The 13,806-nt window shown below is 34.3% G+C and overlaps 2 protein-coding genes across 3 annotated transcripts in view; one reads left to right on the top strand and one right to left on the bottom strand.

Moving 5' to 3' along the window:
* satb1b (SATB homeobox 1b) overlaps positions 1-3,576 on the bottom strand; it is a 105,221-nt gene extending 101,645 nt beyond the window's left edge. Inside the window, exon 1 of the mRNA XM_089118082.1 lies at positions 3,556-3,576. The gene's annotated coding sequence lies outside the window, so the exon portion shown is untranslated. The remainder of the gene's footprint in view (positions 1-3,555) is intronic.
* A 134-nt stretch (positions 3,577-3,710) lies between these two features.
* On the top strand, positions 3,711-11,658 carry LOC120491153 (m-AAA protease-interacting protein 1, mitochondrial). Of its 2 annotated transcripts, none has more exons than XM_089118088.1 (5): positions 3,711-4,196; positions 5,354-5,425; positions 6,107-6,233; positions 7,370-7,598; positions 11,105-11,658. In XM_089118088.1, the coding sequence occupies exons 1-5, from the start codon at positions 3,837-3,839 to the stop codon at positions 11,181-11,183; spliced, it is 867 nt and encodes a 288-aa protein (XP_088974214.1). In that variant the 5' UTR covers positions 3,711-3,836; the 3' UTR covers positions 11,184-11,658. The 2 variants fall into 2 exon arrangements, with proteins under 2 accessions (XP_088974214.1, XP_039544723.2); XM_039688789.2 differs by having other exon boundaries at positions 3,716-4,196; positions 7,454-7,598.
* The last annotated feature ends 2,148 nt before the right edge of the window (positions 11,659-13,806 follow it).

Here is a 13,806-nt window from a genome sequence, read left to right as displayed (position 1 = left end):
ATATGCATTATACTTGATCTTTACCGAAAACACAATTTTGAACAGCATAAAAACATGGCATAAAGTGTGCATTTTCATGGCAACCACCAATTAGAGCATGTCAACTTGATGAAATCAATCTGATTTGTACACTTGCAATCACAATCAAGATGGGAAAGTTGAGGAGGGGATTTGGGATTTCACATTCACCTCTTGAGCACGGCTCGGACCGTCACTTTTACACACACTTTCATCAATCAATCACCAGCGGATGAGAACAGGCCCTTGAGGACGGCAGCGTTCAGTGGGCCGCCCGTGCCGTGTGTGTGCCATGCGCTAATGGGCCAAACCTGGAGTGGGACGCCTCTAATCAGCCGGGCTGGGAGGGATCAAGACTGATTTTATTTTTTGCCACAGGGCATTTAGCGTTCCTGAAGAGGCACGGATGGGCTGGTGGGAGGGGGGTATTGTCTGCCACGGCTGTGCGTTATAGGATTGAGCTCAAGTTTCCTTTGTGCGTGGATTTTTGTTGAGGGATTATGTTCTTTGAGAGAGTTGTGCGGGCAGGGGGACGGAGCGGAGGCGGAGGAGAAACCCGTGTCTTTGTTCGGAGCGCTGATCGGGAAGAGGAGAGGGAGAGAGGATATACAGGGAGAAAAGAAAGGCATAGCTCAATGAAGCGAGCATCTGTGTTATAATGTCATTGGGCTAGATGTCAAGCAAGTCATGTAACCAGCCATGTAACAATTCAAAATCAATTTACCTCCCAAGAAGGAGCTGATCTCGAAGGCACTCGAGAAGCGCAACGTTAATCGCCCTGGAAAGTTTGGGAATCAGTCCTCTTTCTTGGCTTTGTCGCTCGGACCTGCGAGTTTGACACTTATAGATGGTGCTTCGTGCAGATTTGATCCTTTGGGACTGTTTAGAAAGTCCATGTAAGATCCCAAATTAATACGAGGTTAAAAGCTGCATGCATAATTCAAATAATTAAATAATTTGCTGTCAACTTTTTAAAAGTATTTCATCCCATCTACATTAAAAGTGCATTAAATACTAGGTAAACGCAGTGGTTTTTTTTGGATGCAACGGTGCAATCGCACATTTGCCGTTCGCAACTTGTTAAAGCATCACATTTGCATCGGATAACCAACATATAGCGCATCATTTGCATGCCTGAAAGTACACTTGAGTAACCGTAATTACACGTGACACCAATTACTCTGTTACTTTGTATTAAATTATAATGGAAAATTCCACTAGAGAATTGGAGCCTAATTGCATCTTAATTTGCATAATTTTGCATATTAATCACATCTCAGATGAATAATAAATTTCAGCAGATTTTTTAATTTATGCATGGATGCAAAAACAAGAAAAAAAATAATCTGTTGAGAGAAAAAAAAAATCTGAAACTATTATTTTGACATTTGCACTGATTTTCTCATTATCCAGCGTCAAAGTTACAGTTAAGCTCCGTCACTCATTTACCATGGTAACATCTTCATACATACACTGACAGGTTATAATCAACAACAACAAAAAAAAAAATGCTTTTGTAAGATAATAACAGCACTGCAATAGCATATTGCAGTTATAATACAAAATGAATCATGCTGAATGTTAATATGCAAACTGATGAAAGCATTTTTTCATTTATTATTGGTTCTTTGTTCACTTTGGTATGCAAGTTCAAAATAAAATCCAGATAATTAGTGTGGCATGAACTCACAGAAATAGAAAAAAAAAGCATGCAAAGGTTATGAGTGAATAAAACTTCATCCTCGCTATTTATCACCGACTTTCTTTCCGCTATAAAATCACGACCTAAAGTTTTTGTAATCACTCTGGCAAAGTAATTAATCGAAATCGGAACTGCTGCAAGATTTTTATTATTCTGTTCATTCAAGCCACAGATGTAAAAGCATTTCAGACTGACAGAGATAATTACTATAATACATCTTAGAAAGGTTTCCATATCTGAGCGCAAATTCAATAATGATGAGCCGCAATAGCAATTATTTATCAATAAAAATAGTCACGAATTTGGAGGGGCGTGTAATTCGTGCAGGTGTCTAGTCTTGGTTTTTATGCCTCAACCCTGAATGAATAATCATCATTTTCAAAAGAAAACACAGATAGCAGGCAAATACAAAAGCTTATGACCTGTAATCAGTGGAAACAGCAGGAATTTAATGATGTTTTGCTCTGCTGATCACATTTAAGCTTCTGAAACAATGATGTTGTGCACCTGTGAGGTGTGTTTGGGTGACGCCGCTTGCTTCGGAGAGCGTTTTAAAGCGGTTTGCCCACCTGTGTCACTCATTTGCATGATATGATTCAACAGGAACACTCGCCTAACCTGCTCAAATCTCACTAATACAGTTCTGTACATGCATTTTATTCATATTCATTGCAAGGTTAAATGACCGGAGCAAGTTGTCCCAGGGTCCAGTAGTTTCACAAGCAGACAGTCTAGGTCAAAAGTGTGTAACCATATTTTTAATAATAGCTATAAAGGGATAGTTCACCCAAAAATGTTGTTCCAAACCTGTAAAAAATGTATTTCATCTGCTGAATGCAAAGGAAAGTATTTTGAAGAATGTCAGTAAACAAACAGTTTCTGGTCCCCATTGACTTCTATAGTATTTTTCCCTCATACTATGCAAGTCAATTGTCTAAATATCTTCCTATGTGTTCAGTTCAAATAATTTATTCCCATTGATCAATACTAATCCAAAGAAATGCAGTTAACATGCAACCACCAGAATGCAGAATATAATAGTAATTATTCCATGTAGTGCAAAAAAAAGCTGAAAATAAGCATATGCATAACCATAGACACTTATTCATACATGTATACTACATAGAAGTAATTCCGCAGAAGAAAGATTTGGAATAATTTATGACAAAATGATGACAAAACTTTCATTTTTGGGTGAACTATCACTTTACTAAAATAAAACAACACCAGCAGACTGAACTGGGTTTTCAGGTTGTTTGAAATGCTAGACATTGTAATGTTTAGGTAGTTTGTGTTTGATAATTGTTTGCTTTTTCAGTTTGTTTAATTGAAGGTTGCATTGTGACAACATGCCCCGTCAACATGCTATACCGGTAGAAATTTTCAGTCGTCGTTTTTGCATTTATTACGGATTTAAAGAAACGGACTTTCTATGCAGAAAATAACGTGTAGGCTAGTAGTAATATTAACTGTGTGACAATTAGCCCCGGTGTCGATTACACTGTTCTGAGTGAAGAGAAAAAGTGTTATTTTCTGGTTGTCGAGTTTGAGGTAAACTGATTTAACACATGCACTAAAAACAGCAGAAGCTAAACGACACACTGAGGGAAAAGTTAGTGAAGAAAACACAAATATAGTCATCGGATCTAATGCAAGGACTTTTTAAATGTTAAAATAACGTTATGCGTTAGATTGAGACGATTCAGGGGAATAAAACAAAGTATGAGGCATTTTGACCAACAAGTGTGGAAATTCACATTAAACGCATCCCATTAAAGAAAACTTGCAATGCATATTTATATTTACAACTTATAATTAAAAAAAATGCGACTTACATTGTGAGGAGTTTGAGAATGCCATCCATCATCATCCTCATCATCATCATCATCCTCATCATCATGCCGTCTATGCGTCACATGGAAAACACAGGTCTGTGCCTCCATCTACTGGAGAAATGACACAAGTGCTGAGAAACTAAAAGGATTATGGGTACACCGTGGGTTAGTTTCATAAGTGTGCCGGAAGAGACACTGAGGAGGACTGTGAGTCTGTCATTCACGAGTTTTACAATGACCAGATTTGCATTGCGCAATTTTAAAAGAAATGCGCGTCTGTGATGCTACGATTGACGGGTCTGGCTGCACGTCCCCTGGCCTGCTCCTGGAAGAGGAATCCTCTGTCTACTAAACAACACGACACCTATTGCAAACCCTGGTGGCATCAGCGCGCGCGCACCCATGCCAGCTGCGCAGTTTCTCCGGAGCGCGCATGGCATCACCTGCGCAGACCGTCTGCGCAATGCAGACACTACAGTAAAGATGCAGGCAGGGACTCTGAGGACCGTGAGCATCCTGGCATCACAGTGGTGGGGAGCCCGGATCCCATCACGTGGATCAGGAATAAGTGCATCTTGTTTTTAATTGAACTGTATTTTGGCTTGAAGTTCAGTGTGGATTTTGACAACGGTGTGAAACAGGTTAGTTGGTCAAAAGTCTCATGAGGGGAAAATCCTTAAAATCTCACTCCTGGATTCAGAGTAAGATGCATGTTTGAGCTGTTTTAACTGAAGGCAACTTGCACTGATATATCCTCAAATATGTCAGTGCCATTGTTTTATCTTTTTCCCAAGATTCATAATGTTTTTTTTTATGTTCTTATAAAGGCAAGTTTATAGAAGCTACTTAATTGTCCTAATTGAACTATCCTGCCTTAAAGTCCTGTCTGTGAAACCAAGCTAAAAAGTCTAATGTAAGGTTTAGTTATTATATCTAAAGTTAACTAAAAAAAAAAAAACATTAACTGAAATAAAATTAAAATATATATTTTGAAATGCATTATAAAAACTGTTTAACTCAATGTACTAAAATAACTCAAACAAAAACAAAATTATTTTTTGAAAAATACAAAAACTAAAATATAAAATGAAAAATATTTTATTTCAGCTAGTTGCCAAGGTAAGATTTCTCATATGTATTTATTTAACTTTTAAAAACAATAAAAAGAAACCATAACTATGACACTTGAAATTAAAACAGTAAATTAAAATAGAATTTAAATTAGAATTTAAATAAAAATCATAATAGTTAGTATATACTAAAATAACAGATAATGGAATAAGAGAGCATTTGGCCAAAAAAACAACAACACATAAATAATGCTATTTAACGACAGTAATACACATCAGAACAAAAAATAAATGTTTAGAAATGAAATTAAATCTTTTTTTTTTGTTCTTTATGTCATTAAATAGCATTATTTATCTCATTGATGAAAAATTATTTTTTTTTTGTTCTGAGCCTCAACCAAACCCTCAACCAAATCCCAATTATACTCTAACCCTTGTAAGTACATGTAGTTGCTTAAAATTAAATTACGGAGTACTTAAATATATAATTACACTGTAACAATGACACCTTAAAATGAAGTGTAACCCTTTATTTTAAGATGTCCATGTTACAGTGTTATTGTATGTGTAAGTTCTGAGCAATAATAATCAACTACATGTACCTACTATAGGGTTAGAGTTTTAGTTGCATGTAATTATGCATAATTTACAGTAGTTAACTTACTACATGTAACAGTGTAAAATGAAGTGTTGCCACACAATACTGATGTATATTGTGATGTCCGCAGGCAGTGGTGCATGTGTCCACTCTGCTGTCCACTGGCAGGTTTGAGGAGCTGAGAACTGTGATGTCCAGAGAGGTTTGTTCATCACTTCATATAAATGACTGATCTGCCAAACATCTTAAAGGGGTGGTATAAAGCCCTTTTCACAAGATATAAAATAAGTCTCTGATGTCCCCAGAGTGTGTATGTGACGTTTTACCTCAAAATACCCCGCAGATATTTTTATATAGCATGTTAAAATTGTCACTTTTTGAGGGTTAGCAAAAACGCGGTATCCCTTTAAATGCAAATGAGCTGCTGCTCCCGACACAGTGGGCGGAGCTTCACGATCTCGTGTCCTTTTACCTCACACTCATGCGCTGATAATTTCAAAAACTTTTAGCCTTTTATGTTCAAGAAGAAGTAAGTTATCTACTGTAACTGGACATTTCTAAATGGTTAGTTGGAGAATTTATGCAGCTAGTTAACCATCTTCTAGTCATTGATTAGCATATGCTATCATGATAATGATGTCAGCTGGCTTTATGTGTATTTTACATATCATTGTAGTTCCTACCAGCCGTTTGTTGTAGTCCTTAAAAAACTATTTCTTTAAAAGCAAATATCTCCCTTTTCTTTGAACTTTGAGTGTTGTAACTTTGCAGATGTTGTTTATGCTCAAACAGCAACATTACACGCTAGCTGCTAACTAAATCATAATCAACCACCACTTTGAGTCACGTAAGGCCTATAAAGCAGGTTTTGTCTTGTGTACAGGCTATTGAAAGGGTCAGAAAGAAATGTAAAAGTCTGTCAGAGGCCCAAAAAACACACCTTGCAATTTCCCTTGATGACATGATATTTCTGCTGCCTGAGGATGTTTCCATATTCTTCGACCAAACCGGTGAGTCTTACTCTCGTCATTCTTCTCGTTAAAAATGATGAATATGCATGTGGTGTAACTTTCTATAAACGAGTCTAGCAGACTTTTAGAAATATGCACTGGTTATGGAAAATGAACAGGGTGGATTTATAGATTAAAACTGAACCATTTGAGAATATTTTTTATTATTATTATTTTGATGCTTGAAGTATTTCATGCGATATTAATTTTTTGTTGTTGTCAGACAGGATTGAATGAATCAGAGTGACACAAACCAACTGATATAAATATAAAATCCATTGCTAATACTTACTGAAGTTTGTGCTGTTGCTTTCCCTCCAAAGTGATGTCACTTCCTGGATGATGATGTCATTAAGAACTGGCCTTTGTTAAAGAGAGATTACGAAAAATGTACATGAGGGAAAGTGATATTTGGGAAACAAATAAAAAAAGAATTGATCACAGATTAAAACAATATTCTGAAAAACACCGTTTGTTTGAAATATTTGATTAGAAAAACAAAACAACAACAAAACGGATTGTGTTAGATGTTAAAAGTAAAATAATTAAAAATTCACCCATGCTCATTTAATTATGATACTGTTTCCCAATATATTGACATATATATATATGGACATGAAAATGCAAAGGCGAAAATAAATATGAATGGTAAATTAAAGATATTAAGTAATCAACTATTCACAAATAATATTTAAAATATGCACAAATTCACTCTTATTTGTAAATCTAATATGTAATAAAGGCAAAACGCCTCTAATCACATTCAGTTGTGAATTACATGTAAATTATTAACATATTTTCAATTCAAAACGGTGACATTTCATGGTTTGCATCACTTAAAACAGCTGTCAAATATTAAAGGTTAAGCTACTTTTTCACTATTAAAACTAAAGCATCGCATTGGAGTTTGAAACAAACTTTGTTGCATTATTTTCCTGTAATCTCAGTAAAGCTGCTTTGAAACACTCTGTATTGTAAAAAGCTTCATAGAAATAAAGCTGACTTGACTCTCTCCTGTGAACAGCAAGCCCCGCCTTCTTTGATCTGATTGGCCACCTCAGTGATTGACATTGACGAGTGCTGTTAGACGGCCTATAATGTAACTTTTAAAACTTTTTGTCATCCTAACAACAAAGTGCAGCAGAGCAGCATCAAGAATATGAAATATGTGTATAGGCTGACCCTGATGGACGAGTTGAACACCTCTGGTTCTCCTGTAGGCAGAAAGTTTGTGTACATCACGATGAGGCTTTGGTACCTGTCCAGCGCAGACGTCCCGGAGGACCCCGAGAGCACACGAATCTTCAAGACGGAGTTAACTGAAGAAGATGGCCCTCAAAAGAAGATCATCACAGCTGTGTACGAGTAAGTGTGCCGTGCCAGAATGCGTCGGAAAATATTCAATTATATTTTATAAACATGTTTTAATGAAATTATATTGGTATATTACTAAAAATACATTCAAATATTAAAAAAATTATATATATTTTACTGTTTATTTTTTTATTTTATAATATATTTTACCATGTTGGTCTAATAAATAGGTTTTATTTTCCTTGTTCCTTTCTTTCTGATTTTGGGTTGAAATGTGACCTGGCCTTATTTTTATTCAGATTCACCCGATGCAGATTAATATATATAGTTTAATTATAATTTTATATCATTAAGTCTTAAGTGAAATGTCAATACATATATATATATATATATATATTTATATAAAGTTTAATAATAATTTTATATCATTAAGTATTAAGTGAAATGTCAATATATATATATATATATATATATATATATATATAAAACTAACAAAATCTTTCTAAAATACATTTATTTCATATACTTGAAATCCATTAACATATGTATTGACATTTCACTTAAGACTTGATATAAAATTATAATTAATCTTTATTTGGAGTGTTTCTTTATTGAACACTGCACATTTCTTAATATTATGCCTAAAATGTGTTTTAATATCATCACTATTAATAAGGATTGTATGATCTCTGTATAACGTCAGTCTTCAAATCCAATATATTTAAAGTGTTCCTAAAGTATACTTGCAATAGTTCCACATTAGCAATCAAAAAAAATTTTTTTATAGTAAATTGTAATTTATTTTTTGTATTTTATTTTCATATTTACAGAATAAAATAACACGACAAGCTTCAGAAATCACTCCCCCATGCATTCATACCACAATCATCCACACATTCATAGTGTTGTGACAGGAAAGGAAACTATAAATAGAAAGGAAGCGCAAAGCAAACAATAAATCAAATAAATTATAAATTAGAATAAATCAAAAATACTGATAAAAAAACAAAAACAAAATAAGAAAGTACACCTAATATTTATAACTCAAGTCAGCTCAATCAAATATACTTAATTATATGGTTAGTTGAACTTAACGCACTTTAGTTATCCAGAAATAGTGCTGAAGTAAAACATTTGTAGTTCCAATTTACCAGTTTAGTATACCAAAAGTGCACTTGCAGAGTATTTTTATTAAGCACATAAATATGTAAATGTATTTGTAGTATACTTGGCACAAAATAAATGTACTTCAAATACATTTTACGTTTTTTTCACAGCATAATTGCCACCAGCCTTCGGCAAAGATGGAGCGGCTGTATGTTTGGCACTCGAGGGTAGATTTCATATACTACTCTTTGAAAGAGTCACACTCAAAACGTAATTAGAAGTCAAGCGCTCTTGTAAAGTTGCACCTCGCGTGACAGATTCTCCCCACAGACACAGATCGTTGACGTGAACGTGAACACACAACCATAAGTCTGACTGATGAATGCCAGCACAGCTTCAAATGATCTTAAATGTACTTAATGGATTTCTCCCTTATGACAGACATTTGTTTTCCGCAGTGCTTTGATGGATATATGGATGCTAATAGGTTCGCTCTCAGCTGTTTGCACACTCCTCTTTTTCTCTCGTGTTTCAAAACATCTTTCCATCTGTCACATTAGCACGTTTTACTGAGCCGTCACTCAGCGAGTGCGGTTTCTAAGTTAACTTTGGGAAAGTGTCATCAGATCGCCCTAGTGTGGGTCTGACGTGACACGCTTTTTTTTTTTTGCACCAAAACTTTTTTTTTTTTTGGATTCGTATATCAAGTTTCTCAGATTTTCCTATTGAATAAATGCAGGGATGTACAGATATTGCATCGAAAACTTTTTTCCATGAAAAATTCTCGTCATTCTGAGATAATTAACTCGTTAATTCCGAAAAAACAGAGCAAAAACTTTTTTCCATGAAAAATTCTCATAATTCTGAGATAATTAACTCATTAATTCCAAAAAACAGAGCAAAAACTTTTCCTTGAAAAATTCTCATAATTCTGTTAATTATCTAATGTTTCTGAGATAATTAACTCGTTAATTCCAAAAAAAAGAGCAAAAACTTTTTTTCCATGAAAAATTCCCGGCATTCTGAGATAATTAACTCGTTAATTCCAAAAAACAGAGCAAAAACTTTTTTCCATGAAAAATTCTCATAATTCTGAGATAATTACCTCATTAATTCCAAAAAACAGAGCAAAAACTTTTCCTTGAAAAATTCTCATAATTCTGTTAATTATCTAATGTTTCTGAGATAATTAACTCGTTAATTCCAAAAAAAAGAGCAAAAACTTTTTTTCCATGAAAAATTCTCGGCATTCTGAGATAATTAACTCGTTAATTCCGAAAAAACAGAGCAAAAACTTTTTTCCATGAAAAATTCTCATAATTCTGAGATAATTAACTCATTAATTCCAAAAAACAGAGCAAAAACTTTTCCTTGAAAAATTCTCATAATTCTGTTAATTATCTAATGTTTCTGAGATAATTAACTCGTTAATTCCAAAAAAAAGAGCAAAAACTTTTTTCCATGAAAAATTCTCATAATTCTGAGATAATTAACTCATTAATTCCAAAAAACAGAGCAAAAACTTTTCCTTGAAAAATTCTCATAATTCTGTTAATTATCTAATGTTTCTGAGATAATTAACTCGTTAATTCCAAAAAACAGAGCAAAAACTTTTTTCCTTGAAAAATGCTCATAATTCTGAGATAATTAACTTGTTAATTCCAAAAAACAGAGCAAAACCTTTTTTCCATGAAAAATTCTCGTCAGTCTGAGATAATTAACTCGTTATTTTAGAAAAACAGAGCAAAAACTTTTTTTCATGAAAAATGCTCATAATTCAGAGATAATTAACTCATTAATTCTGGAAAACAGCAAAAACTTTTCCTTGAAAAATTCTCATAATTCTGAGATAATTAACTTGTTAATTCAGAAAAACAGAGCAAAAAATGTTTTCTATGAAAACTTCTCATAATTCTGAGATAATTAACTCATTAATTTTGAAAAACAGAGCAAAAACTTTTCCTTGAAAAATTCTCATAATTCTGAGATAATTAACTCGTTATTTCAGAAAAACAGAGCAAAAATTTTTTTCAAAAAAAGCTCATAATTCTGAGATAATTAACTAATTAATTCCGAAAAACAGTACATTTTGTTTCCTCAAGTGAATGCAATACGCTTCCGTAGGGATGCAATATCAAAATTTTGTCAATATTATAAATCTATAACTTGCCTTTTTCACCACGTTCTTATCAGGTGCAACAACACCAATAAAATATCCGGTAATTAGTTGCTTGTTATAATAGTAATGCACATTTCTATACAGAATATATATTTTTGTAGTTATGCTCTGCTTTAACATATTTCATTTGCTAGATAAGTCGATTCAGTCAAAACGTTTCAGCAAAGATTATGGGTCTCTGAATGATTTTTAAAGCAAAAATAAGGTGTAGATTCAAGCAATTTTCTATTCTCTAAAGAAATGTTAACAGCTCATAATGTGTTTGTTGAAGGTTTCATCTTGAGTTGAATGCTGGAGCTGATCCAGATTGGACGGTGACGCGGATATGGCACTGGAAGCAACTGGAGTAAAAAAGCGAGACGACATCATTGACTTCACCGGACTTGACCTTATTTACACCTTATGTTAAAGGGATAGTTCACTTTGAAATTATTTTTTGGTATGTTTCAGCTTACCTCAAGGGCATCCAAGATGTAGGTGTCTTTGTTTCCGGAGTAGTTTCAATTTTGATATTTCTAGGTCAAACCGTTCTTGTCTGTCAGTCTAAAACATACCAAAAATTAATTTCAAAGTGAACCATCCCTTTAACATCCATCTCAGTGGTCAGATGAGACACAGACCTGTTAGTGACATGTCTCAGATGATCTCTGATGATGTAGTGCACTGGTTGATTGACAGCTGAGTCAACATGTTTTAGGCTTCATTTACACCTGTAGCACTTGCGATCGAATCATCGAAATAGACTGACCTCAGTTACACCTGAGAATCACTCAAACCTCATGTAGCTTCAGTTTATTCAATAAAATAACCCATTATAAAAGTTCATTCTGCCATGTCATTTTTATTTTAGTTATGGGATTTGTTTGGTTTGAAAAAAATATTAGTTACTGAAATTAGAACGGCACTGAAATTATAATGAAACAAGTCTCACAATCAAATCGACTGTAATGTGGACAACATCGAGTTATTACTGGGATGTAGTGAGAATGATCTGTGTGAATATCTTCTCAATTAAAAATCAGTGGAAATTAAACTCACACAATGGGAATGAGAGGAGATGTGCTTTATTTTCATAGTTTACTCAATGCAAAACATACTTTTTGATAACATGCATTTGCAAGTTTCCATGAAATTCACCTACAAAAATGTCATTTACATTTAAATGACACAATTTAAAACCAAGAATACTGTTTTGAATGATTTTTAATTGGGGACAAAGTTTGCTTCCGAAATATTTCTAATAAGTCTAATGCACCTCCATTATCCAAGTCACTTTCAGATCATCAAGCATGCCACAAACGAAGATTTCCAACAGCCCTAATTAATTATGATATTTGATACGTACAGAACCACAGATGGTTGTTGAGACTAATTATCACCTAATTTAGATATTAAAATAAATCCTTTGTTAAACTGACAGAAAGATGTTCTCACCCATGCGTGGTTGTCATCCTATTTCTCTTTTATGGCACGTCATTGTTTATGCATTCATGGCTTTACAGGGAGTCATCGAATTATCATTGACTGAAATTCATTAAATCATTTAGAAATATGGCTTTGGGATTATTATAATTTTTGGAGGCAGAAATGGATTGTTCTTGTTCGACTTGCGTGGGTGTTTTGTCACATGTGTGCAAACAAGTCATAATATGATTAACAGTGGATATCATACCTCCTGTTTCAATTGAAATAAATATGTTAATACCATATTAGGCAATTAATCACGCTGGCTTCAACTACATGTGAACTGAACAAAAGAAAATAAAAGCATGAATGTGCTTTACAAAGACTCCTCTAGGCTTTTATCATGGATTAGGGACTCTGTGCTGGTGTTATTAATCAGTTACTCACATTTCTGATGTATGTGTGTTACATTGCCAAATAATGCTGATGAATTCATCTCTCTACTGTATATTTGCTTGTGCAATTAAAGTCGACATGAAATGCAATGCATTTTACTGCAATCTGATGCTAGTCAACATGTCAGGACCTGATTTTACACAATGCATTAACCAGTTGACTTTAACATTTACTAGTCCAAGACATGAATAGGTGGAAAATAACCATCATTACTCATAACAGATAACACCACATTAGTCCTTCAGGAGAAAATGCTAATTGACAGCAATCTAAATGCAGCGTACGTCCTCTAAGTAAACTCAGTGCTATCCTGGGAGGCAAAAATTCATTACTAAGCCGAGCTATTATTACGATACGTCGAGAGCACTTCTTGCCCGTTGCAGCACTTTGCTTCATTTGACAAGAGACTAAATTAAACAAATAACATGGCTGAAATTACCGCTGACCCAATAATGGATCTGAACTAATAAAACACTGCAGTTGTGGAAGTCATGAGGGTCTGAACGCACTTCAGATTAAACGCTGGAGTCGTAATTATTACTAGTTTAATGTGTCCGCGCTGATTATTGTTCAAACTTATACGCAAATGATCTCTTGAAAGGCACCTGAAGCTTTAAAAGCACACAGTTCTCCTAAATAATCTGAACAAAGGCAAGTTTTGGATTATAGTGTCACAAAGCCTCACATTTAATTTGCACTGTGAAGTTAAAAAGGCCATATTATGCCTTTTCACGAAGTCTTTCTTTTGCAAAGTCAGGTTTTGCTGCTTGAATGTTGATTATTCTCCTCATATCCTCCATTGTTGCGGCTCCTCTCTTCCCAGTCTGTCAGTAACGCTCTGTTTACTTCCTGTCTCTCCTGTGCTCTGATTGGTCGGCCGGATCAGTGTGTTTGGTGAATGTCCCACCCCTAATTTACCATAACCGCCAGTTTAACACACTACTAACTAACTTAACCAGGCCCCGCCCCTTTATTCTGCGCATTAATTATTATAATGAGGAATATTGTGACGTGGAAGAAACTCGAGACTACAATGGAGGCGTTTCAGGAGTTCATAAACACTGATATAGGGAATAACTCAGCAACATTACACACTAAAGAGAGTCGAACATG

The sequence above is a fragment of the Pimephales promelas genome, chromosome 12 (genome assembly GCF_988280905.1).
Source record: "Pimephales promelas chromosome 12, fPimPro1.hap1.1, whole genome shotgun sequence".
Taxonomy (NCBI): Eukaryota; Metazoa; Chordata; class Actinopteri; order Cypriniformes; family Leuciscidae; genus Pimephales; species Pimephales promelas.
The sequence above is the reverse complement of the archived record's forward strand: the minus strand, read 5'-3'. Positions and strand labels throughout refer to the sequence as shown.